At 45.4% G+C, this 25,731-nt stretch overlaps 1 protein-coding gene across 3 annotated transcripts in view; it reads right to left on the bottom strand.

The window, feature by feature from the left end:
- Positions 1-226: 226 nt before the first annotated feature.
- The window catches only part of LOC142768780 (uncharacterized), a 30,625-nt gene continuing 5,120 nt past the window's right edge, over positions 227-25,731 (bottom strand). For 2 of the 3 annotated variants that reach the window (XM_075870820.1, XM_075870828.1), the window contains 5 exons: positions 25,423-25,515; positions 15,400-15,465; positions 14,625-14,699; positions 1,772-1,825; positions 227-398 (listed from right to left, as the gene is read on the bottom strand). In XM_075870820.1, the coding sequence (XP_075726935.1) occupies positions 297-398; positions 1,772-1,825; positions 14,625-14,699; positions 15,400-15,465; positions 25,423-25,515 (390 nt within the window). In that variant the 3' untranslated portion in view covers positions 227-296. The remainder of the gene's footprint in view (positions 399-1,771; positions 1,826-14,624; positions 14,700-15,399; positions 15,466-25,422; positions 25,516-25,731) is intronic. The other variant, XM_075870824.1, reaches the window with a different exon arrangement.

Here is a 25,731-nt window from a genome sequence, read left to right as displayed (position 1 = left end):
TTCATTACATAGATGCTATTGTACCAAAAAATAGATAAAAAAGCGCTGTTTAAATGAATGATTTGAGAACGCCTTTCAGGCTATCATTGAGGACACACTTTCGAACAATCGATATACAAAATGACGATCATAACATAAGGCTGTGTAGTGTTTATTTGACAGTTGATGCTATTAGGCAAGTGCTCGTTCCCACTAATCTGACTGAAAAAATGTTTGAATGCAATGATTAATCGCACACCATTTATTCGATTATTCTCGTATGATGAGGCTACGGGAAGCATTGAGATATGCGCACCCTAAAGTGAAGGGCTAGCCAAGTTGGCAGACTTCAGGAGGTATCTTATTACTCCCAACTGAACAGAGCTGTCTATGTCCATCATGTCGTCGTCCATGCAGTGCTTTCGTCAGAAAAAGAAAGAAGAATTAAGATTAACAATACTCCTGACGCCCTGCTGTGTCTGAGAATTTATCACTCTATAAAAGCATATAATAAAAATTTCAATGGAGCGTTTATAATAAAAATAAACACTGTATCGGCGTAAAGAAAATGTGGTATCATTTACGTTGTTCTGAACATTACGTATTTATGCGGCTAGGCTATAGTAAAGCTTTTTGTGTACGCTGTATTTTAATGTGGCATTAAACCTTGACCTGGTCTCCATCTTAGAACATCAAATGATTCTCTTCTCATACCTTTATGCTACACAAAAGCACCATTGACGTGCTTGCGGGCCATGAGCCTTAAAAAGAATGTTGTAGATACTGTAGCCCACTGTATTTTTTAATTTACAGGGTGTTCCACGTAACTTTTTCCAGAGTTTCAAATATGCCGGAGCACTTAATTATGACGTGACCAGAGTATGTTGCTCACCGTTGCCTGGAGTTAGTCATACTATTTTTCGTATTCATAAAAATTGCCTAATTAGATTTGTTTAGTTAACTAACGTTTGAAAGAACGAGGATACATAAAAAACTGAATGAGAAAGTTGTAGATCTGTTTGCGGATCGTCCAAATAGATAGTTTTGAGCTTTATATCGGTTAAGCATTATTGTTACTCTGTGATTGTCAAATGCCCGTAAAATACAAAAAAATACCACGCGACAAACCAACTCGATGATTCTATTGCTCCCTAACGTTCCGCGTACAAACGACGCGCTTCCCTCGCACCGGTTCATGAGAGCGACAAGCAGTCACAGCGGTTATCGTCCTAGTGGCTGATAGCAAAACGTGTTCATCGTAAAGCCACCACCATCGTTGCGGCATTGCCGAGACAGCTCAATGGGGCAAAGGCTATGGTCGTTCATAGGCGAAACGTCAGGGAGCACTACAATCATCGTGCGCACTGACGTGGAGCGGGTTTGTGACGTGGTAATTATTGGTTTTTTGCGGGCATTTCTAATCAGCAGAAAAACACTATTACTTAACAGATTTAAAGCTCAAAGTTATCTATTTAGACGTATTGTAAACCGATATACAACTTTCGTATGGAATTTTTTTAACCATCTTTGTTCCTTCAGAAGTTAGTTTATTGATCAGATCTAATTAAACAATAATTGATAACACCAAAAGTAGCCTGACTAGCTCCAGGCAACGTTGAGCAACATGTTTTTTATCGCGTCGTAATTACGTGTTCTGGCATATTTTAAAACTCTGGCTATAGTTACGCAGGACACCCTGTATACCAACAGTGGTGCTGTTATTCCATTCTATTCATAATGAAGTTCATTCATAGCATGCACTTTTTCGTGATAATTTCTGAAAGTTCCTTACGTTTAAATATTCCGTAATCCTCTTCAGCTGTTCCGCACTAACAAAGAACTGGTCCTAGAACAGAAAGACAGAAGGCATTAATTAACGATAGGGTGACTTCATTTGTGCTTATTGAAGTGATAATCGCCAGATTAGTCAAGGCTTTAATGTCACGGCTAAAAAATAATATACCCCGGCCACAGTAGCAAAATATTTAGGAGGTAATATTAAAGAATATAAATACTTCTACATGAATGAATAAAGGCACTAGAAAGTGACAGCTCGCAATAATGACCGAAGACTACTGAAGGATGTTTAAACTGATTCGGAAACATTTGATGAACGAGAGTAATCGACAAACTTTCTTTAACGACACGTGACAAGACATGTACTATTTAGTGGTCAGTAGAAGTCAACCTTGAAAGCAAAGACGTAGATAAGTCTGACGATGCACACGCTATTATATAAAGTGAAATAACGTGAACAAACGCTTCGCCGAGTTGCCAATAAATGGGGGTGACTCCCGTTTATTGCGCCTGGCACGGAACAAAGATTAATGACTTACCCATCGTAAAGTTCAAAGTACAGGCCAAAGTGGGCCTGTACCAATTTTATACAGATCAAGCGTTTTATAGATAGCATGTTGTTTCTAAGGAACGCCCACAGGTGAGCTCATCACTGTATTCTAAGATATGTGTACCAGACATTTTAATAGCACATCATGCGGCCGACCTGACACGATGCAATTCGCATGAGTGCCAATGCAGCCTGCACCATCTATCTGTGCACGAATCCCTACCGAAGCTTCTAATGCGAAGCATTTCTTAGCGAACTATGGCGACTTTGAGTGTATCTATCTATCTATCTATCTATCTATCTATCTATCTATCTATCTATCTATCTATCTATCTATCTATCTATCTATTTATCTATCTATCTATCTAACTATCTATTTAGCTGCCTACGACTTTTAGCTTCCTGGCCGTTTCGTTCATGATATCAATACTAAATTTGGTATGGCATAAAATAACTGTACGACAAGTCTAATGACTAGTCACAACATGAGTATCATGACATGTATGTCATGAATGTCATAATTTACATTTAAAGGTGTTGCTGCTCTTGCGGTGGTTTCGTTCACATAACATGTTGCACAATTGGCTTGGTATGACATGACTGCATGGCGAACACAAGTGACAAACCCTAACGTGGAAATAATGACATTTATGTCATGTAACTCATGAGTCTTGACTACACACCACGCTCATGGTACGCTCGCAGTCGTTTCGCTAGCTTCATATATACCAAATTTGGTGTTACAGAACGTGAATGCATGACTAATGTAGGTGTCAGGTGCTAACATGATAATCGTGAAATGCGTGCCATGTAACATCACTACATGCCACAGTCATGATGCGCTCGCGGCCGTGTCGCTAGCTTTACATTCACCAAATTTGGTATTACTGAATGTGAAAGGATGAAGAAGGTATGTGACTGTTGCCAACATGATATTGATAGCATGCGTATCATGTAAAAACATCTCTACATTCCACACTCAAGGCACCACTACATTACGACGGGACCTGGCGCTTGTGCGCACCGGCATTTGTTTCATCGAGTTACGCCAAACGTTGACGATGCCACGCCAGGCGCCGTTCTGCCTGGCATATGCTCGCAGGTGCGCGCCGCGATGCGTTGCTTTGACGCATGAGCATTCGAGGGCGCTCTGCGTCTCTCCGTCACGAAGCTAGGCAGACGCGGTGCTGTCTGGGTAAGGTCGTCGGTACGAAATGCAGCATGTCGCATTTCGCACCGGTTGCCGCTTGGGCTCGCCGACAGATGCTGGTCGCACCTAGCGTTAGACTGTAGAGTGCTCGCGTTGTACTAGCGTAGCGTCGCTGCGCCTAGCGTGCGCGTGCGTCAACGCTACGTGCGCTCATCACCGTTTCGATAGCTCCACATATACCAACTTTGGTATTGCATGACGTGATTATACGACGAAGGTATATGACACGTCCGAACAAAATAATTATGATATGCGTGTCATCAGGAACATGACTCTGTGGTAAACTGATAGCGTGTTTGCAGCCATTTCACTAGTGACCCATGTAGCAAATTTGGTAATACGTGACGTGAATGGACAACGAACGTGAATGACACGTCCAAATATGATAATCATGATGTGCGTTTCATGTTAAACTAAACTACATGCTATGCTCATAGCATGTTCGCAGCCGTTTCACTAGCTCCATATTTGGTATCAGGTGACGGGAATCGATGACGAAGAGAGATGACACGTTTAAACGTGGTAATTATGACCTGGAAGGCATAATTTACTTCCGCCTCATAACGTTTTGCTGATCTTAAAGTGACATATCAACATTCTTCCTTCGTGCTTCGCATATCATTGATTCCCACTGTACGTGGTATCTTACAACTTCTTGTACAACTTCTTGTTTTCTTCAGAACGCGTTGTGAAGAAAACACCTGCAGACGCTACGAAAACAAAAAAAGAACGAATGAAAAAAGTGAAAGGCAGAGAGGGGAACCAGACAAACATTTAGTGTTTTCCTACTCTGACTGTGGAAGGAGTAAGGGGATGAAAGGTAACGACGGAAAAAAAAGACTAACAGCGCCGGCAAAAAGCTGATGCAATGGATGCGATAAAAATTAAAGTAAGGCTAGGCTACTTAGGAACAATGAAAGATTAGGTGAACATGGTTCATTCTGCTTTAATCGACCATAGTGCAGTAACCACAGTATCTAAACAGGTGTTTTTGTGAATAGATGACTGCCTGAAGACCGACAGGAGGCGAAGTTGAAGTTCGGCAAGAAAAAACGTGACAAGCCACTTGTTTTCATGTCGAAGTGCACAAATGTTCTATCTCTAGTGACTGTCACCTACACAGAACCTAAAGACACACTGCCGGGAAGTTTTGCAGGAAGAAGTTCATAAAACTTCTGCAGGATTTCTAGTTAGTTGTACATTGTTGCGACGACGAATCCATGCGATGATCTAACGGCGCAAGCGTCACTACAACTGATCTGGGGCCGTGAATTGAGTTTTCCAGTCGAAGGTGACAGTGGCGGTGTGCATTTCAATGAAAACCGAATACACGGCCGCGACGGGGCCAGCAACTTCCCGAATAGTCCTAGACTTGATGGGAGAATTTTTTTCTATGTTTTCAGAGTAAAAGTGAGCCGGAGAAATTTTGGGATGCGCCTTTATTCCAACTGTACACTCTAAGGCAAAATTACCCGAAAAGGAGTAACGGAGCCCAATGGAAGTGCGCGTTGAACGGATAGACCGTTGAGGAGCAACCACAGAGGTAAGCTTGCGGCATGAGACCACTTAGTCTCCACCGGGATGAACCGCCCGGGCATCGCAGGCAGCGCGAAAAACGTTGCCAAGGTGGCCAACCATCCTTCTCCACAGAACACGCCCTTCGTCTCCTCTGCTGGCTCAGTCTTTCCCCGTATTTTGCCGGCGGCGGTCGCGTAGCGTTGCGCTCGGAGTGCTCGACCACGGCCACCGGGATTTGACGATATAAGAATTACGACGTGGTGCTTGTGTGTTTGCTTGGATGAGCGTGGGCTGCTGCTTTTGCGTTTCGCTGCACCCATGAAGTCTGGAGTAAGCCTCGACAGGTCACCACGCCACGCTGTATATCTCTGGCTTCAAGATAGTCACGACCAACACACGACAGCAACAGTTGGCAAGGCCAATATGGCGGCCGAAAAAACAACAGGCCTATCGGATATATACTTCAGTCTGACTCAGGGCAGAAAACTGTGCTGGATTCTAAAGCAAGTAGATAATTATCCTTTATTTTACTCTACTTGTCGCATGTGCGATACGGATCGCGCTTGCCGGCAACGGGCTCGGTCGTGTTGTATATCGCACGCTCGAAATGCATCGCGAAGGTCAGCTTCGGCGTCTTCAGTTCGCCTGTGCTTCAGTCCGCCATTGCCGTCGGCCTCCCGTACGCTCGCTCATCGAGTGCTCTCCTGTCTTTGCCGCCGCGATGAGCTCCGTGCGGACGATATTGGGCTACGACCTCGTCGCTGTGTTGGGAGTCGTCGAAAACACGTTGCGGGTTCTCGTAAAGAGCTTGGTTGTAGTGTGTCGCGCGCTGTAAGTGCACCAGCACGGGCTGGCAACGCTTTCGCTAGCGTCGGAACTCACTGAAAATTAGTCGCTATTACAGTTGGTTTTCCCGCCAGTCGGTGGGGCTCTTCGATTTTCGACTTCTGGCTATCGGCGGACGGCCAGAGCCAGCCAGAGCGCGCTCGTTTTTCTCGGGCTGCTTCGTCCCCCCCGCGGCGCACTTCCGGTTGGCGTTCGTTTTGCTCAGTTTGAACGTTCTGGCAACCAGCGGGGAGCCCGTGGTTCGCCAGAACTAAATTCGCCAGAAATAAATTGTCCTAAAAGCATCTGGCGACCCGCGGGTCGCCAGATGCTTTTAGGACAATTTATTTGTGGAAGCTTTTTGGAAGGTTTTGGGCAGGTTTCGGGCTAGCAGACGCCGAAAACGTACGATGCGCCCTCGGTGCCATCTTTGTGAAGACTCGATGGATTGTAATGTGGCCGCTTGCGGACTGCGCCTCCGCTTGTCATTACGCGTCTCGTTATCTTGTAAGCGTGTTCCGTCTTGCAACTTGAGGCAATTACACGAGTGGCGGCGAGTGTTTGAAGCTACTGCTTATCGCATTTGTTATGTTTTCCTTGAAGCTTCTTCCTGTGAACAACGCAGTGAACTGTTGCCTGTTGACTGCGTCGTGCACATGCCTTAAATGTGATGTATGTAGTACACGTTCGTACGAACGCATGGAGGCAACTTTGGAGTTATTTTTTTTCGTAGTAGTCGTTTGTAGTAGTGAGAAAAATTTACCTTGAAGTACGAACCAACTCACCCCACTGCAAGGTTTGCTGAACGATCCGCTGGCTTGAGTTATAATGCTCGCCATACACGGCTTACCTCCAGTATTTTAACATCTCCAACCTACAAAGCCCAAAACCCCGGAGATACGGATGCACTAACTCCGAGGTTTTGCATGTCATTGATTGCGGAGGGCAACAAAATCTCATACGGATGTTCAAGGTGCAGGAACATTGAAAAACAGGAAGTCTCATAACCAGCCACCAAAGTCTTTGCAAAAGGGAAGTTCTGTTGACTCGAATTTCACACAGATTGCCAAAAAAGCTAAAAAATTAGGTTCTCAGTCTGGCCCTAAGACAGAAAACGAGACCATTTGTTTGATGTTACATATAGACATTGTCGCATCATCATCACCAGCAAGAAACAAGGCTCGCCAATCTCGTGACGCTCGCGCTGCGCCGGAGCTCAGGTTCGCCGAAGCTTCGGCGTCACCCATGTTCTGTTGAGTGAGTGTCGTGTGCTGTAACAGTGGCGACGAGGACAACGAGGACCTCAACAAATCCTGAACCCGCCGAACCATGAGCGTAGGGTGGCCACCACTGCTTGATGAAACGTGGTCATCGTTCAGAGTTTGCCTCGAAGCCTCTTTCGTATCGCAAGACGTCACGGACTGCTCAGCCGCCTTTTTTTGTTTCTGCCGAACGTTGCCAGCCGAGACAAATTAGTGCACTTAACTACGACGATGTCGTTAATTACCTCAAGTAGTTCTCTGCCCCTGAAGTGAACAAAATAGCGACTATTTATGTTTTTTTACTTGATCACAACTAGAAGAAGAGGGGACACAGGAATTTATTGCTGAAAATGGCAACTGGCAGAAAAATGCGAATTTGGATGGTTGCTCGAACGCTTGCTTCGAGACCGAACCGTCTGTGGAGTCTTTGACCAAGATGTGAGACGACATTTGCTAACTCTCAGGAACCTGACTCTAATGGCTGAAGAGCATTTCGTTATTGCAGCTCAAAACGCTACCGCGAATGATGGAAGCATGCAATATACCGATCAGACTAGCATCCAATTCATGCGTCAGAATAGGCCACGAAAAGGACAATCGAAGGCCGAAGGCATGGCACCTTGCCATAGGTGTGGCAGTGAAGCTCACTCGAACGAGCAGTGCTACCACGTTTGTACGGTCTGCCGCCGATGTGGTAAGCGTGGACACGTCACTCGAATGAGCCGAGAACAAACCGAGCGGAGGCCCCGTGGCGCTTACGTCCTGTCGGCAGCAGCTGACGATAGCTCGAAAGATGAGAAGCTTTATACTATAGTGGCTCATAAAACGAGTACTCGTCGCAAGGTTCAGCCAAATTTCAAGGAAATTACTTGGGATGATGTGCTGCTTACCATGTTGATCTAGCGCCGCCGCGGTCATCTAGTGGTGAAGATACTCGGCTGCTGGCCCGCATTTCACGGGATCGGATCCCGGCTGCGGCGGCTGCATTTCAGATGCAGGCGGTAATGTTGTAGGCCAGTGTGCTCAGATTTGAGGGCACGTTGAAGAACCCCAGGTGGTCTAAATTTTCGGAACCGTCCACTACGGCATCTCTCATATTCATACGGTGGGTTTGAGACGTTAAACCCCACATATCAATCAATCAACCATGTTGATCGGTACGTGGTCATCACTTAGCGTTTTTTCAATGTGCTAGTTCAAGCAGAATCAAAGCAGAGGGTCATCTTCAATTAGCTCCACTCTCAAATTGTCATGGTTTTTGGGAGAATTTCCAATGATTGGAGAAGTGCACATGAAAGCAACCTGTGAGGGGCACGACGTACAGGGCACCCTGGTTATTGTCAATTCACCTGGACCAGCTTTATGTGGAAGGGATACCATCGAGGCGTTTAACAATTGTGGAATGACCATGTTGAGACCAAATGTTGTCGCAAACCTCAACACGCTCAAGGAAGACCGCACGAGCCAGAAACTTCACACTTTGCTCAAGGAATTTGAAGATAGGTTTGTGCCAGGTTTATGACTATACAACGGTTTACCGGTGAAGCTTATCCTGAAAGAGATGTGACGCTCCGCTTTTGCAAAGCACGTACGTTTCCATACGCTTTGACAACCAAAGTGTCTCTGCTTTGGATCGATTGGTTGCCGACGGTGTTATATCACCAGGCATGACTGCAGAATGGGCAACGCCAGTGGTTCCAGTTGGTAAGTCTGATTGGTTCATTCGAATGTCTAAAAGTTTTTGCCTCCTAGCAAACATGGCTACAGTGACTGAACAGTACCCACTACTCCATGTGGATGACATCTTCATACGGCCAAATGGCGGTGAAGTATTTAGTACACTGGATTTGACTCAAGCGTACAACCAGCTGCCCCTGGACGACGAGGTCAAGAATCTGGCAGTTATAAACACTCACAAGGACAAATTCTGCTTCCGTAGGCTTCCTTTTAGGAGTAGCTCATATCTGGCCATCTTCCAGAGGCATATGCATTCCTTATTCAAGGATCTTCCGGGTGCACAAGCCTATCTGGATGACATCGCAATGGCTGAGAAGCGCGATGACACTACATTGTTAAAGCAAGCCTTGCTATGCTTACGGGACTATGGTTTCAGGCTAAACATCAAGAAGTGCAAATTCAGACAAGAAGTCATCTTCCTCGGACATCTAGTTGATGCTAATGAGCTCAAACCGAAGGATGACAACATTGAATCTGTTCTTCAAGCACCGGTCCCCAAGTCAGTGAGCGAACCGAAATGCTTCTTGGGCTTAATCAACTATTATGCGAAGTTTTTACCGAACCTTTCCACAGTTCTAGCGCCATTATACAATCTGCGAACTAAAGGAGCTACGTGGAAATGGCAGCAGGCACACGAAAAAGCAGTTCGAAAGGTTAACCAGGCTATACAAAGGTCAAAATTGTTTACACATTTTGACCCTGACAAATTTTTTAGTCAGAGTGTGACGCTTCATCTGAAGGAGTGGGGGCAGTACTTTCCCATCGCATGAATGGCACAGACTATCCAATTGAATTTCGCTCCAGAACTTTGTCCAAAGTGGAACAAAACTATTCCCATCTAGAAAAGGAAGCATTCGCCCTTGTATTGGGCGTGACGTCATTAAGGACTACCTATATGGCAATCACTTCGTTTTGGTGACCTACCATAAACCACTGGCAGGTTTGTTTAAACCAGGAAATTCAATTCCTCCCATTGCTACAGCAGAGATTCAGAGGTGGGCTCTTCTCTTGGACATATGTATTGACACATTGAAGTATCGCAGGGGAACTGAAAACTCAAATGCTGATGCGTTAAGTAGCTTGCCATTACCGAACACACTACACGATAACAGCGGGGGCAATCCGCCAAAGTATGTCCTGTACTCATAATTCTTGGAAAAAGCAGCGATTAGTGTCAGCGATGTGGTACATTTTACAAAAGCGAATCCTCTGCTGCAGCAAGTTAAATTCTGGTATAAAAACGGCTGGCCAAAGTTTTGTCGGAAGAGCAGAGCCGCTTCCAGCCGTACTTCAGCGAGAAGGCTGATCTCACTTACTTCCAAGACCTGGTCTACTGGGGACACCGCATCGTGCTTCCCGTGGCGCTAAATCGACGCATCTTGGACTTGGTTCATGAAACGCTTTCAGGAATGGTGACAATGAAGAACATTGCGACATCGCTGTTCTGGTTTCCGGGTGTAGACAGTGACATCGAGCGAATGGTACGTGGATATCCTGCTTGTATACAGGCTGCGGCGATGCCTCCAGCGTGAACACCTCTACCATGACCCACAATGGGAGAAAACTGGAGCTGGTTGCAAGCCGACTATGCAGGTCCCATTGAAGGACGCATGGTATTGGTAGTTGTAGCTGCCAAAACGAAGTGAATGGAGGCAGTTCTAACAAAATCTGCAACAGCAGAAGTGACAATGAAGGCCCTGAGAGAAGTGCTTGCGAGGTTTGGTCTACCACGTACTCTTGTAACGGATAATGGACCTCAGCTCATGGGCCTCCGATTCCGCAGTTTCCTAGCGAAGGACGAAGTAAAACACTTAGCGACAGCGCCTTATTACTTCCAATCATATGGTTTAGTGGAGCGAGCCGTAAGAACTTTGAAGGAAGGCTTAAAGAAAAATGATAAAATTCCGCTACAAACTTGACTTTCAAGATTTCTGTTCCGTTACCGCCGCACGCCAGTAAAATAGGGCAAGTCTCCAGCGGAGCTGTTGCTGGGGTATCAAATATGAACGAAATTCAACTGCATTATGCCACCACAAACGCTGTTAGAGCGAAGCCGTGCGATGAACGAGAACAGCGATGGCCGGTAGGACAGCGTGTTTTTACACGAACGTTCCGGCCACGTAAAAGGCGGATACCAGGAATCGTGCGGGACCATCAGGCCAAGCGCATGGTCACAGTGAACACGACTGAGGGAACGGAACGGTGGCATTTTGATGAAGTGCGACGGCGGGGCGTTTCAGTTGATGCGACACCGATATACTATCGGCTCGTCAAAAATTTTCGGGTGAAAGCGCAAGAGGTTCACTGATTCCAGCCACTCAACCTTTGTGGCGCTCAACGCGAAAGAGCTGCGCTCCCGATCATTTGTACTTTTAAGAATGAAAAAGCTGTGGCATCATTATCATCAGCAAAAAGCGCGGCTCGCCGGTCTCGCGACGCTCGTGCTGCGTGGGAGCTCGGGATCGCCGAAGCTCTGGCTGACCTGGAATAAACGACGTGCAACCCATGTTTTGTTGAATCAGTGTAGTGCGTTGTAACATACATAAAGGTCAATGGACAGTGAATGCCAAACTGATAGACACTGGGCGTCTGTATCTATGCTTAAGAAAACCCATGCTAATGATCAAGTAGTGTTCTTCGGATGGTCTCGTCTTGTGCGTAGATACCATGGAAGCGAGAAATAGTATTGTTAGTGAGCACTTCTTAAAGTGGCCTACCAGTCTAAAACTGTAGAAGTTGTTGCACTTGTTTAACATGCTGTGCCATACAACTTTCTTCTTTCTCATCCAGATAAGAAGCAGTTGAGACTGAATATTTATTGGGATATTGAAGTGTCTGTGGATAAAGAAGTTGAAAAAGTGGAGTCTGGATACAGAAAGGATTATCTATGAATACCGAAGAAAAACAGTGCAGTTCCGAAGCTGACCCTGAACTAGTTTGCTTGGTAGCGTATCCACCAGCTACTACTATATTCGAGGTTTCATTTCAGCTTCACGACAAGAGAGTTGTTATGAAAACAACATACACCTGAACAGGGCCGAAGAAAACATGGCTAAAGGAAGTACTTCAAAAGCTTTTAGATGCGAAAGTAATTCCCCGTCCATGTCTACGTTTTCCTCTACCAGTGTTACGCTACCAGTGTTATTTCTGTTTTGAGAAGAAATATGAAAACCGTAACATCAAGTTGCGGTTCACTGCCGCAATTGAGTTAGTGGAGAGAGTAGTCGGACACGTTAAGCAGTACAATAGTGTGCATTCAGTGTTCAGAGGTGGTTGGAAATGTTGTCTCGAAGCGTCAGTAGCTCACCAGAACTGGTCATACACAACCGGATTGGGATGTGCGCCTCTATTTGCTTTAACTGGGAGGCCAACCTATCTGCCTGAAGACTTGAACCTTGGCTTTGTGAAGCGCATAAAGCTAAAAATAGCGGCAAGATCAGAAGATAGTGTATCAAGGTTCAGTGAAAAAATGCAGCGTGTAGTGCAAAAGATGAAAGGGCAAGAAATAGATGACGTTTTTTTTTCTCAGCACTTAGCGTGGATCTGCCATTTCGACGCCAGTTGTCGATAATGCTATTCTGTTTGATGAACAGATGCTGCTTCCCAGCGCCTTACTTTATTTGGTGGAGGAGGAGGTACAACGCTACCTAAAGTCGAGGTTGGTGGCATAGTGCTGGCTAAAAGATTACTGAATCTCAGCGCAACCTACCCGAGGTTATTACGTGTTAAAGACAGCGAGACAACAAAGATACTTGAAAATCATGCCATACACTGCTCCCAATTAAAATGTGCAACGCACTGCCTTTGAACATAGATATTCATGTATCATCCCAGGAGAGATGTAAATTATGCTGGATAAAATGATGCAAGTCGAATGGTCTGCACTTAGAAGAGCAAAAAGAGGAAAAAAGGGGGCAGGGGGTAGACAATGAAGAAGAAGCTCGATAGAACAAGATGGGAGTTTCCTTTGTTCGTTGGTTTAAAGGAAGTCGCATTAGAAGCTCATATTTGTTCGTCTTCTTCACCACGACGCAAAGTTGATAAGACGCTGCAGAGCTAATTTAAAAAAGTGATTATGACCTATTTCAGTGGCTAGTCTAGTTGAATCCACTGAAGTGCACTGCAGAGTATCGCAAGCTCCATAGCGGTCGATGTAGTCCTATGGCATCTTCCAAAGCGATAGGTTACGACTTTTATTGGGAAGTTAACAGCTCTTCCATATGCCTCAGTAGTTGCCGAGCCATCGGTGTAAAGTTCGACATGGTCTTTCTAGTAGGCGCGCAGCATCAGCAGAAGAGTTTCTTTAAAGCTAGTGACGAGACCTTTGCCATCTTACAAATCTGGGCACTGTGCGACGAGTTTCAAGCTCATTCAGGCCACAGAGAGATGTCAGTATTTTTTAGTAGGTGTGTTGTGTGTTCGAAATCATCTCTGAGATCTTCTTGCAAAGAAGGCACAGTGCTGGTCTTCTATGAGCTAGGCAAAGTTGTAAGCAGTGACGCGAGCAAGGTAAATGCATGTATAACAGGTGGACCATTCGATACCTATCTTATTGTAGAAAAAAGTGTGCAACTCAACACAACAGAATGAGAACACACACAGGCCGCATGCTGTTGCAGTTTGTTCTTACAACTGAGCTGTTATGGTCGAGGGTCCTCGTGTGTTGTGGATAGAAAATGATCATTATCACGAATCGTCACAGTCACGCTCTCTCTCTCTCTCTCTCCGGCCTTTTCTTCACCACCTTATCCTTAAACTTTGTTCCCTGAAGACATACGTGGACCTGAATGAGCAGGGATTCAGTTACTCGGATGGGCGAGACACTGGCTACAGAGAGAAAATTATGAAAGGATAAAAGGAAAGAGAAAGGGATAGAAAGAGTGCAATTTATAGCGCATAATGTTTTCGACTAGGATAGTTTCGAACCAACGTTGGCATGATGTGAACATGACAGTCAGAAGGATCTGTCTATCGAGGCAACCACGCTGTCAGAGCGCAGCATAACCTGGTAGAATATAATATAGCAACGGGTTGTGTGGGAAGTGGGGCTTCGAGAAGTGCGGAACGAGTGAATAGACAGTGATAGACAAAGAGGCACGGAAAGAAAAAGAGGAATAGAGCGAAAGAAAAAGGTGAGAAAAGTTGATAAAAGGCGAGAAAAAGCTTCCAAGACCAAGATATACAACAAGGGGGAAGAAAAAGAAAAGAAGACAGAAGGCTAGAGGCCAACTTCAGAAACAGAAAGAGAGTTATAGAAAGGAAAGGAAGATAGAAAAGGATAGATGGTGAGAGACCAACCGAAATTAGAGAAAGAGGCAGAGAAAGAAAGTGAAAGAGGAAGAATGAGAATAAACGGAGAGAAAGTTGGAGGCTGGAGACTGGCTGCGGAAAAAGGTGCAGACAGACGACAAACCAGAAAAAGAGATAAAACAAAAAACAAAAACATAAAAGGCTGGAGAAAGATTATAGATCGCGAGAGAAAAAAGTAATAAAAAAAGAAGAAAATAGCAATAAAATTTTCCATTTCAAATATTTAGGTCGCAGGCATGCTCGGTTTTTAAAGCCCTATTCCTTGGAGTAGATGGATGAGTGATTCGGCGGCAAAGCCTTTCTTCGACCTTTTTCTAACTTGCAAGCATATAGCCCTTTGCTTCACACCTGAAGCACTTCGCTTGCACGTAGACGCACAATGGTCTTTTAAAGAAACTTGCTAAATTTTGAGCAGCCGAAAAGTCGCAGTACTTACAGCACTTTCAGCATAAAAAAAGTTGCTGCCTTTTACCATGCAATTCCGGATATGTTGTTTCAGTACAGTCGTGCTCTGCAAAATAATGTGTTTGATAATTTATTATCACACTGAGTCCGTATAGCTACAAATGAAAATGGGAATACGCAACATTTCGATTATTTCTGCAATGAAGTCTTTCCTTATTGCTCTAATGTGACACTAGCCGCTATTCTTCGTAATCTGACGCCTGTATTCTGTTACATATCAAGTTTCTGCTGGGACCGCATTCCTCACTGACATAGCAACAGTTGGGGGAAGTTTAGCAGTCTAGTTTTTTTGTATTGTAATTCTCTCTTTTCATATTTTTTCAGTTAGGATCAGGTTGTGCCAGTACCTATTTACTAGTTGTCATAAAGCAGCTAGATATCCTTCTCTAGCTTGCAAAGCTTCCGAAAAGTATATTGTGTTTCTTCATGGAAAAATATAAATCTTTACTGTACCCACTCAACCATAATGAATCTGAAAAGATCCCCATTTTCAACAACCCCACCTCTCTTACACCACGCCCCTTGTAAGTACTCACTGAAACTCTCGCAGTAATTTACGGGGAGTTTACTGATAGCACTGCTTACATTCTGTGCGGAGCTTTATCTTCTTATAATCGTGCTTGACAGTGGCGCTATTAAATTTTCGTGTAGTTATTGTTTTATGTACCATTGGGCCAATGCAAACTTATATAAAAAACCTGATACGAGCAGCAAGGTTCTTTGTGAAGAAGATAAAAAGTAAGTACGTTCTTGGCCCTGGTGCTTGCATAAGCGTAGCAAAGTCTGATTCCAATGCAAATCTTCTCTGCAAGCTGAAATAGACAAAGGGCGTAAGTGATGATTAACAATAAATGAAGTGATAGAGTGAGAGGCCTTGAGTAAAACGGCTGTGCAGTTCTTGGTCAGTGCTCGAAATGGAGCATTTGGGAAATCAGGGGGTCAAATGTGTTACACTGATAGTCTTCAGTTTGTGAGAAGTTGTATACTCAGTCGTTCAGAGATCAAATAACAGTGTAGTGCAGGCTCACTGCATATAGAATTTCATGTTATTCCTGAACACCTCTTTTCTCTCCCCTATAGTGGTCTGTGTGAGTTACGAGGTCTCTGTGAAAAAGGTAGGCTAGTGCAGCGAATGGATGAATTCCCACCTCTGATATAGAGGGAGATATTCTTTAAACGTAACACGCCGTTAAACGTGACCTGCGCCGCCCGACTAATCCAACGCATCGTCTCTACAGAACCGATGCGTTGGGTTCGTGTAGTCATATATACCTTCCGAAAACTCTCTGTGAAAGCACAGGCTGCCGAGCAGTAGCGCCCACTTTTTGACGACGCTGGCTCATTTAGTTCGCGTACGCTGAGCTTCATACGCTGAACTCTTTTTACAAAAAGAGCCAATTGTTAGTATCTTCAATTTCTGGAACAATTATATTCAAAATTGGGCGATTTCTCATTGTAACACAAACTCAAAGCGTAGCTGTTTGGGCTAGTTGGTATGACATGGCGATTGTTATAGCGCGAAATCAGAACGACGACAAAGTCTTCTTCTTGTTCCTCTGTCGCCATTCTGATCACGCGCTATGACAATTGTCATGAGCTCAACACGACAGTTTAATGTAAAATGAGCCAAGTACTCCAACTGTTTCAATCACAGTGAGCGACATTCATTAAACCAGCACTGTCCCAACAATCCTGATAAAAACAACCTACAAGGTCTCATCCGAAATATTTCATTTGTGTGTTAGTAACTTTGGTATCGTCTTTACATTCTACAATTAGGACTCCTAGCGCGGGTTGGCACTTAATGAAAGACATGATGTTCAAAGGCAAAACTCGATTTGAAGTGTAAGAAGCTGCCTTCCTACTTTTTGGCCACTAGAGAATATTTTCAACGTTAGTGCAACAATATCTTGCCCTCTGTTTCCTGCCACACATTATATATGAAATAAAATAGGCACGAAATAAAGATAATGGGCGCCTATCTATTCCCTAAAAAATAGAAAATGGTCAGAAATGGCATGGCGTAAAACTAACTGGAAACTTTTCAGTGCATTCAATAGATGCCAGGAAGAAGAAAACACTCATCAGAGTCTAGAATAGTGCGCCTTTTGGAAAGAAGGCGCGTAGCATCAGTGCATTCAATAGATGCTAGGAAGAAGAAAACACTCATCAGAGTCTAGAATAGTGCGCCGTTTGGAAAGAAGGACCACTTGCTTTTTAAGTTTAGTAATTGCCAATATTTTCATGCGTCTAAGCACAGACCCGACAGGAGCACAAGTATGCTGTCAATTCTATCTAAAAATATTGCTATACTGTACATTGGAACACTTTTACACATATTTTACGAGCTCATTCGTGTCGAAATGAAATGTTTCAATCTATATGAGACGAATGAAAACTTTACTCCTCAATACTGACAGTACTTTACTATGTAGAGTTTAGCCACGATATGCATTTGTGGTGTTTAGGAAAAAGGAACATACTGGCGAAACGTTGTTTGAGCAGGCCTGACCATATTGCAAATAGAAAAAAAGTGTGTTTTTCTCAGTTTCATTTAGAGCGCACATAGCTCTTTTAGAAAAACGACGCCTCATATAAGAAAACGAATAACAATTTTTTTGCCTGACGGTTTCTTGCATCGTAAAAAGTACTTCTTTTAGGAAGTTTGAGAGTTTACTGTTTACAGAATACTTGAGCTACATTAAAAATAGCATTGTAAGGAAAATATTGCACAAGATAATCGAGACAATTGCGACGAAAGACATACCATTAGGGAAGCCAACTAACCAATCTGAGGACGCGTCTACAAAAAAAAAAGCGTTTAGTGAATTCGGTGCTGTTTTTCTGACATTAATTTTCTGACATTTCTTTCCCTTTTTACATGTAAACGACGATAGCGTCACTTGACTCAGCTGGCTCACAACAAAATTTGCACTCTAGAACATGACAGATAGTTCGTAATCTGATCCTAATTCACAAAATGAAACAGGGTAAAACAAAAAAACCGTCGTTTCCACACAAGGAAAAAAACGATGTATTTGTTGGAATGTTACACTAATAACGCTAACCAGATTAAAATATGTAGCGCACTGCTCAAGTTGAAGGAACGCTCAAAACTAACACACACAGAACGAGCACAGGCTAACAACGTCCACAGAAAAGCACTCAATGCACTGTCCAAACTGAAAGGACGCGTGAAATGTATAGGCACATGTATACGCAGGATGAGTGCGAAATAAGTATATTGCTGCTGTTGTTCCTTCGCTGTGTTTGAGGAGCGCGCTATTTTCGAAAATGGAGAGACTGCATGCAGCAACGGAAGTGATCTTCGTGCTATTATTAAAAACAACGCAATCGTTTTGGTGAAAGCCTAGGAGGTATTACTTTCCGCAATCAAAAGGCAAGATCATGCGCACGGGAAGAACCACGCACCGTAGGGCATAGTACGCCGGTAGGCTGCTGAGCGCACTCTTCACACCATCTCGCTCGAAAACCCTGACAACAGCTGATAATTTCTCACAGGTCGGCATATTGCCAGAGGGCAATGGTGTATAGCAAAATTTAGGGGACCATAAAACTTTGCGCTTAGGAGTTGAATGACATAGCGACATCCTGTTTTTGGTGTGCACTTCAAACAATTAGTAAATTGAACTTTTTCGAATTTGCTATGCACCTACTACGTGGCCATGAGGGAATAGGCACAGTAGCATGGGTGCCTTTTGTAGTGAGGTATACCGGCTTTCAACCATGCAGCCAATATGGCAATCACATATTCTGAACCCCATTGGCAATGGGCGCTTGTATTACCCATTATTACTGGATATTTCATGTTGTGATGCGAAGCATGTATACAGGACGCGTGTCTTTCTGAAGCATGAAAGCTACTTTCACTGCAGAGGAAGTTCTTTTTTCTGTTTCCACAAGCAGAGGTGTGGCCATTTGGGGGAGAGGATAAGACTGAAGTCCAATTAATAAATCGTATCGCCCCATTAGATTAACAAATAAAGATTACAAGATCTTCACGTAAGTATAATATGCAAGCGATTACGGGGCGTAATATTAAAGAAAACTAGGTGAACACAAGACGTGCGGCATCAAAGCAAAGGGCACACAATTGTGACTAACGTAGATAAAGCTAGAGCTGTTCTGGAGTGCTGCGATGTGACGATACGTGTGTAGCAATGCTTCCGTTGGAGTTAGGAAAAGCTTTTGGTGTTGTGGCTCGTGATGTTCTGTTGAGTGTTTTAGTCTTTGTAAACATAGGTTGCATTATTAAAGAGGAGGAGCTATGGCATATAAGGGCTTGTTAGTAGGCGTTTAGCAGTGAGCCGAAGACACTTTTATTGGGAGAAACGCACAGGTAAAGCCGACCAGCTGTCAAGCGGAGTGAGCGCGAGCAGCAACAGAACTCTTCCTTCTCTTTTTTCTTTGGTGCTCCTGCCTGTGCATATATCATTGCTACAAATCACTCCCCCCCCCACCCCAGAAAAAGAGCTATCCTGGTGACCTATGAACCGGGTAGGATGGGTGGGTCGTAGTGCGGTTTCAATCGATCGACATTAACAGTCTTACGACCACGACGGCGTCGTTCTGGCGATGGTTGAACCGGCTCAACAATATAGTTAACCGGTGAGGGCTGACGTAGGACTCGGTAGGGGCCTTCGTACTTCGGCAGTAGCTTGGTGGAAAGACCAGGAGCAGATGAGGGAACGTGAAGCCATACTAATGTGCCAGGTGAATATGACTGGGCGGGCAGGTTTTTATCATGGTGATGCTTCTGGTACGTTTGATCTTGTGCGGTTAAGGAACGTGCGAGTTGCCTGAAATCTTATGCATAGGTGGCGACTCCGGATAGAGTTGTGGATCCTGAAGCGTCTGGACGGTACAAGAGAATCGTGTTCATGAATGAGGAAGGTTCGCGCCCGTAAAGGAGAAAGAACGAAGAGAATCCTGTCGTAGACTGAGTGGCGCTATTGTAAGCGTAAGTAACAAAGGGGAGTATGTGGTCCCAATTGGTGGGGTCAGCGGACACGTACATAGACAGCATGTCACCCAGTATGTGGTTAAACCGTTCGCTCATTCCATTTGTTTGCGGATGGTACGCACTGGCTGCCCGACGCACAACGTTGCATTTACGAAAAAGGGCTTATACGGCTTCAGAAAAGAACGTACGTCCGCGGTCGCTGAGTAGCTCACGAGGCGCGCCGTGGTGAAGAACAAGATTGTTAAGAATAAACAAGCCAACTTCACGTGATATGGCCTATGGCAGCGCAGCAGTTTCAGCATAGCGTGTCAAGTTATCGATAGCGACAACCACCCAGTGGTTCCCGTCAAGAGTGCAGAGAAGGGGACCATACAAGCCAATTCCAATGCGGTCAAAAGGTCGGAAAGGGCAAGGCAATGGCTGCAGTTGTCCATCGGCCACGTTCGGTGGGTTTTTTCGGCGTTGACATTTGGAACACGAACGTACGTACTGTCGAACAAATCGGTATATTCCGCGCCAATAGTATCGCAGCCAGAGTCATGCATACGTTTTATCACACCGGCATGGCCGCGTTGAGGATTCACGTGAAAGGAGTCGCAAATAGTAGCACGTAGGTGGCGAGGAATCACGAGCAATCACTTGCGGCCGTCGGAAAGGTAGTTGCGACGGTACAGGAGTCCATCACGGATGGCGAAATGTCGAGCTGTACGTCGTAGTGAGCGATTGTCGGTACCTTGGGTTGGCTGAGACAGTACCTCTACCATGGAGACTAGCAAAGCGTCTTGGCGCTGCTCAGAGTGCATGTCAGTGAACGAAGGTGCCGCAGCATCGAGAGTGGAAACAGACGCACTTCCATGTTCATGGGGAAGTGGAGAGCTGGAAAGAGCATCGGCATCTGAATATCGGCGGCCCGACCTGTAAATGACATGGATATCATAGTTTTGGAGACGCAATACCCAACGATCCAGACGGTCAGATGGGTCGTTTAGTGATGATAACCAGCAGAGGGCGTGGTGATCAGTCACGATGTCAAATGAACGGTCATAGACGTTCGGTCGAAATTTTGCGATTGCCCAAACAATGGCCAGACATTCCTTTTCTGTGACCGAATGATTCTCTTCAGCCCTAGTAAGCGTGCGGCTGGCATAAGAAACCACGTACTCGTCGAAGCCAGACTTGCGTTGAGCAAGAATAGCGCCATGGCCGACTCCACTAGCGACGGTGTGGATTTCGGTAGGGGCATCTCGGTCAAAGTGACGGAGAATTGGTGGAAATGTCAGTAAATGACGTAGTTTCGCAAATGCGTCATCGCGAGCGGAAGACCATGTCAAAATTCCTTCACTGTCAGAAAGTAGCCGTGTTCAAGGGGCTATAACAGATGCGAAATTACGGACGAATCGACGAAAATATGAACATAAGCCGATAAAGCTCCGGAGTTCTTTTCATATCGATGGCTTAGAAAACTGGGCGACGGCACGGTGTTTCGCAGTGTCAGGTAGAGCACCATCCTTGCTGACAACATGCCCAAAGATGGTGAGCTTCCGGGCGGTGGTGAGCCACCAATTATGAACTGCGAGAGGGTGAGACCTCGTCAGGCTTTTAGCCTTTAGTCTTCGCCTCCCGCAGGAAAAGATTCTGTATTTTTTTCTCCTGCAAAAATAAACAATGTTGAATGTTTAAGGTCTGAAAAAATGGCGGTTTTTCAAATTTAGTTGGAGCCGAGCATGTGTGAGGCATTCCAGGACACTTGCGAGGCGCAGAAGATGGGTATCAAAGTCTTTTGAAAAAACAATGACGTCATCCAGATAGCAAAGACACGTATGCTATTTGAGGCCTCAAAGTATGTTGTCCATCAGACGCTTGAAGGTGGCAGGGGCGTTGGAAAGACCAAATAGCATCACGTTAAACTCGTACAAGCCATCCGAAATTGCAAATGCATTCTTGGCGCGGTCAGGTTCATCCATGCGTACTTGCCAGTATCCTGATCGAAGATCCAGCGAGGAAAAGAACTCTGCTCCTTGAAAACAGTCGAGAGTGTCGTCAATTCTGGGGAGCGGATAAACACCTTTGCGCGCGATATTGTTAATGCATCTGTAATCAACACAGAATCGGATTCTTCCGTCCTTCTTTTAGACCAGTACCTCTGGGGAGGCCCACGGACTGTTGGAAGGCTGTATGACGCCATGATTGAGCACATCAGACACTTGACGGCCAAGAACTTGGCGTTCATAGTGAGAGACCCGGTATGGATGCTGACACAATGGTGCGTGGGCGCCGGTGTCTATACGATGAACAATTGGAGATGTTCGGCCCAAATTAATTTGCTTGAAGTCGAAAGACGTCCGGAAGCGGTCGAGAAGTGTCAAGAGCTGGGTTCGTTGCACAACAGGAAGGTCCGCATCAATCGATGGAAAGAAGGCGTCCCGGGAAGATGTGGTGGATGTGGGAGCGGTAGTTACACTTGCGATCTGGAGGCTTGTGGTGCAATCGAGCAGTTGACAGCTGCAAACACAATCAATGTCCTCAAAACGACCGATGCATTCGCCACTGAATAATCTGGCTGGCACTGACAGGAGATCCGTGGCGTAAATGGTTGCGGAAGTGTTTTTGACCATTAGAACAGCAAAAGGTAGAAGGACGTTTTTTTCGAGAAGTGAAGTCTTCAGATGGCGTGAACATGACGTTCTAAAAAGCAGCATGGTCGCAGGATATCAGCACAATAACCGAAGACATAGGTGGGATATCCGTGTCTGCGGTGACGACAACACGAAAAATGAAAGGCTTGTTAGAATCGGCGTCTGCGAGTGATGATAATTCCAGTTCAGCCCGGGCACAATCAGCAACGGCGGGATGTGTGGAAAGGAAGTCCCAGCCTAACATCACGTCAGGCGAGCAGTATGAAAAACCGATGAATTCGACCACGTACAGAAGGTCCTGGATGAGTAGCCGAGCAGTGAACGTCATAGAAGGGTTTACTTGATGCGCGCTTGCCGTACGCAGAGAGAATACAGAAAGCGGTATCATAACTTTCTTTAACTTGAGACACATTGCTTTACTCAATACAGACACGGCAGCAACAGTATCGAATAATGCTTGCACGGCAACACCTTCAATAAAAACAGTTATTTCGTTAGTGGGTAGAGGACGAGGCCTTGTAGAGTTCGACGGCGGCGCAGTTCTTGCCTCCGGAACTGCGATGGTCAGTTTTCCGTTTGGGCAGGTGGTGCACGCCGAAGTATCGGTGAAGGCAAACGTCGGCGGAGGGAGGGTGATCGATGCTGGTTGAAGGCGCGACGGCTGGGTGGAGGGGTATCTGATGTAGCATTGAGAGGCAGCCTCTGTGTTGGCTCTTTGTCGGCGTAGCCACAGGTTTCATCGATGGTACCTGGATGAAAAACGCGCTGGCGACAGTACCACTTAACATGACCAGGCAGACGACAGTAGTAGCAGATGGGTTTGTTATCCGCTGTGCACCAAGGATTGTTGGAAGCGTTGACGGACGGCGGGAAAGGGGAACTTGTGAACCTGCCAGTACGCGTTTTGCGTAGAAAGCTTTCGTTTGGTGGGCAGAGTCGACGACGTTTGACGGCGCATGTGCCGGCCTTCGCGCGACGTCAGTGTAAGTTAGGGGTGCGGACACAGTTGGTGTCTGGTACATGGGCGGGAGTGCCTCGCAGACTTGCTCTTCAATGGTTTGGCGCAGCGACGAGGTCAACCCGAGAGTATTGCTGGCAAGGAAGGGTGCAAGAGACAACTGGCGAGCCACTTCTTCTCGGATGAACTGTTGAATTTGCGGCGTCAATACCGTCTGTTCCGGTGAAATTGCACCATTGGTCAATGGTGACGTCGTCATCATGTCGAAAGTAGGGCGTCGTGTTCAAATGCGCTGTGTTCGCAACTTATCGTAGTTTTGGCAGGGGTGAATAACATCCGCAACTGTTCGCGGGTCTTTCGCCACCAACATGTGGAAGGCATCATCTTCGATGCCCTTCATATTATGTTTGACCTTGGCTGTTTCGGACATGTCGGGGTTGTAGCGATGGCAGAGGCCCACAACGTCCTCGATGTAGGACGTGAGACCCTCTCCAGACAGTTGGGCGCGATCTTGCAAGCGCTGGTCTGCGCGGAGCTTCCGCACTGTTGGTCAGTCAAACACGTCCGCGAAGGTGATCTTGAAAGTGGCCCAGTCGGTAAGCTCAGCTTCATGGTTGTTGAACCAGAGCTCCGCTACTCCTCTCAGGTAAAGGTGGAAGCGGCCAAGTTAGTCGTTTTTGTCCCACCTATTATTGATGCTTACTTTCTGGTACGAAGAGAGCCAGACCTCGTCGTCCTGCTCATGGGTGCAGCTGAAGATGACTGGGTCTCACTCTCTCGGGACACCGGGACAGCGGGCAAGGGGGGATGTAGGAATGGTCTGCTGTGAAACATCGGTGGACATCGTTGACGGTGAAGGTAGAGTTCGGTTGCGGAATTCCAGGATGGGCAATGGATCCAGCACTCTCCACCACTTGTTAGTATGCCTTTACCAGTGAGCCAAAGACTTTTTTATTGGGGGAAACGCAGAGGTAAAGCCGACCAGCTGTCAAGCGGAGCGAGCGCGAGCAGCAACAACACTCGTCCTTCTCTTCTTTCACTCGTGCTTCTGTCTGTGCCGTAAATCAATGCTACAGGCTGTAAAACGAGACTAATTGTTAATAAGTTGGTGGGGGCGCGCATTAACTTGAAACGCTCTGCGTGTCAAGGCAGCCCACTTTCACCATTGCTTTGCAGTGTATTTTTAGAGCCTTTCTGTATGTATGTGATTAAGAGACGTGCCATCCGTGGAATCAAAGTGCATGAGAATGTTGTACCACTACTTGCATATGCTGATAAGGTGGCAGGTTTCTGTTCAGACAGTGGTAATGAAGTAGTCCAAATAGCAAAACAGTGGGAGTTTGGCAAACTGGGAAACGTGTCTCGGATATTTGAATGGGGATTGGCTTTCCACACCAGACGTTTTCGCCGAAATGCATGCCGTGGGTGAATATCTTTGCAAATATGCTGCTAGTAGTGCACCACTAGAATGTTACCGAGACAGTGAGCTGTACTGGTGGTGACAAGCCACTGAAGTCCGTGAAAATCGGATAAAATAGAGCATGGGACTTTTCGATTCGATTATCACATGGGCCACCATATGTAATCTTTTTTTGTCTCCAAACTTTGGTACACAATACAGGTTTTGCATTGCTGGCGTATAAACGTGCACAAGCTGCACCGTGTGTTTTCAGTACTTATATGGAGATCTGTGTGGGAACGGTCTAGTCACGCTAATATTTTTCGTCGTGTTTCGTTCGGTGGTCTTAGTGTCTCACATTTGTTTTTAAGACAGGTCATTACTCCTTTTATGTTCCTGCAAGACATAAGAGACCCTTTTCTAATTGCAGTTATTCATCTGAGGCTTGCAAGAGCTGTTGTGACTTCACTTCAATTGTTGTCACCTCCGACTATGCGCACGGGACTCTTTATGGTGATTTGAAAGAAATCTTCGGTGCAAGGAATTTTTTATTGGCACGTTTGCTAGCGAGTATCTAGCGGGCGTAAAATGAAAAATATTGTATCAATACCTTCGCGACATTGTTTTACCCGTACCATTTTACACAAGTTTGTATACTTTTGAAAGTGGCCAAAATGTACTGTCCTGGGTAAAAAATGGCTGTCCAATTGAGTTCGAAATTGTCTTTTTATCATTTCCATACAGAGACTCTAAAAGTTAAAACGTGAATGCAAGAAACGGGTCAGCTTGTACCGTGGAAAACGCACTGCTTTCTCTGTCGTAAACCAGAATCCATTGAACATGTTTCCTCTGGATTGTTGTAAAGGTGTGTTCTTCTGGGACCTTCTGCAAAGCAATATCATAAAAGATTTACTGATAGATGCCTACGGGATCAGGTTTTTACGGGTTAATGAAGAAGACAACAGTGCGCCTTATGATACTGTTATGTTGCTCAAGCGTCAGAGTAATTGGAAAAAGTTCATGGCAGTCTACTAAGCCGATATCAGTATACCCTGCCCATTCGTAAATGTTTCCACCAAATGATCACGAACTTTGATGAAT

The sequence above is a fragment of the Rhipicephalus microplus genome, chromosome 1 (genome assembly GCF_043290135.1).
Source record: "Rhipicephalus microplus isolate Deutch F79 chromosome 1, USDA_Rmic, whole genome shotgun sequence".
NCBI classification, from domain to species: domain Eukaryota; kingdom Metazoa; phylum Arthropoda; class Arachnida; order Ixodida; family Ixodidae; genus Rhipicephalus; species Rhipicephalus microplus.
The sequence above is the reverse complement of the archived record's forward strand: the minus strand, read 5'-3'. Positions and strand labels throughout refer to the sequence as shown.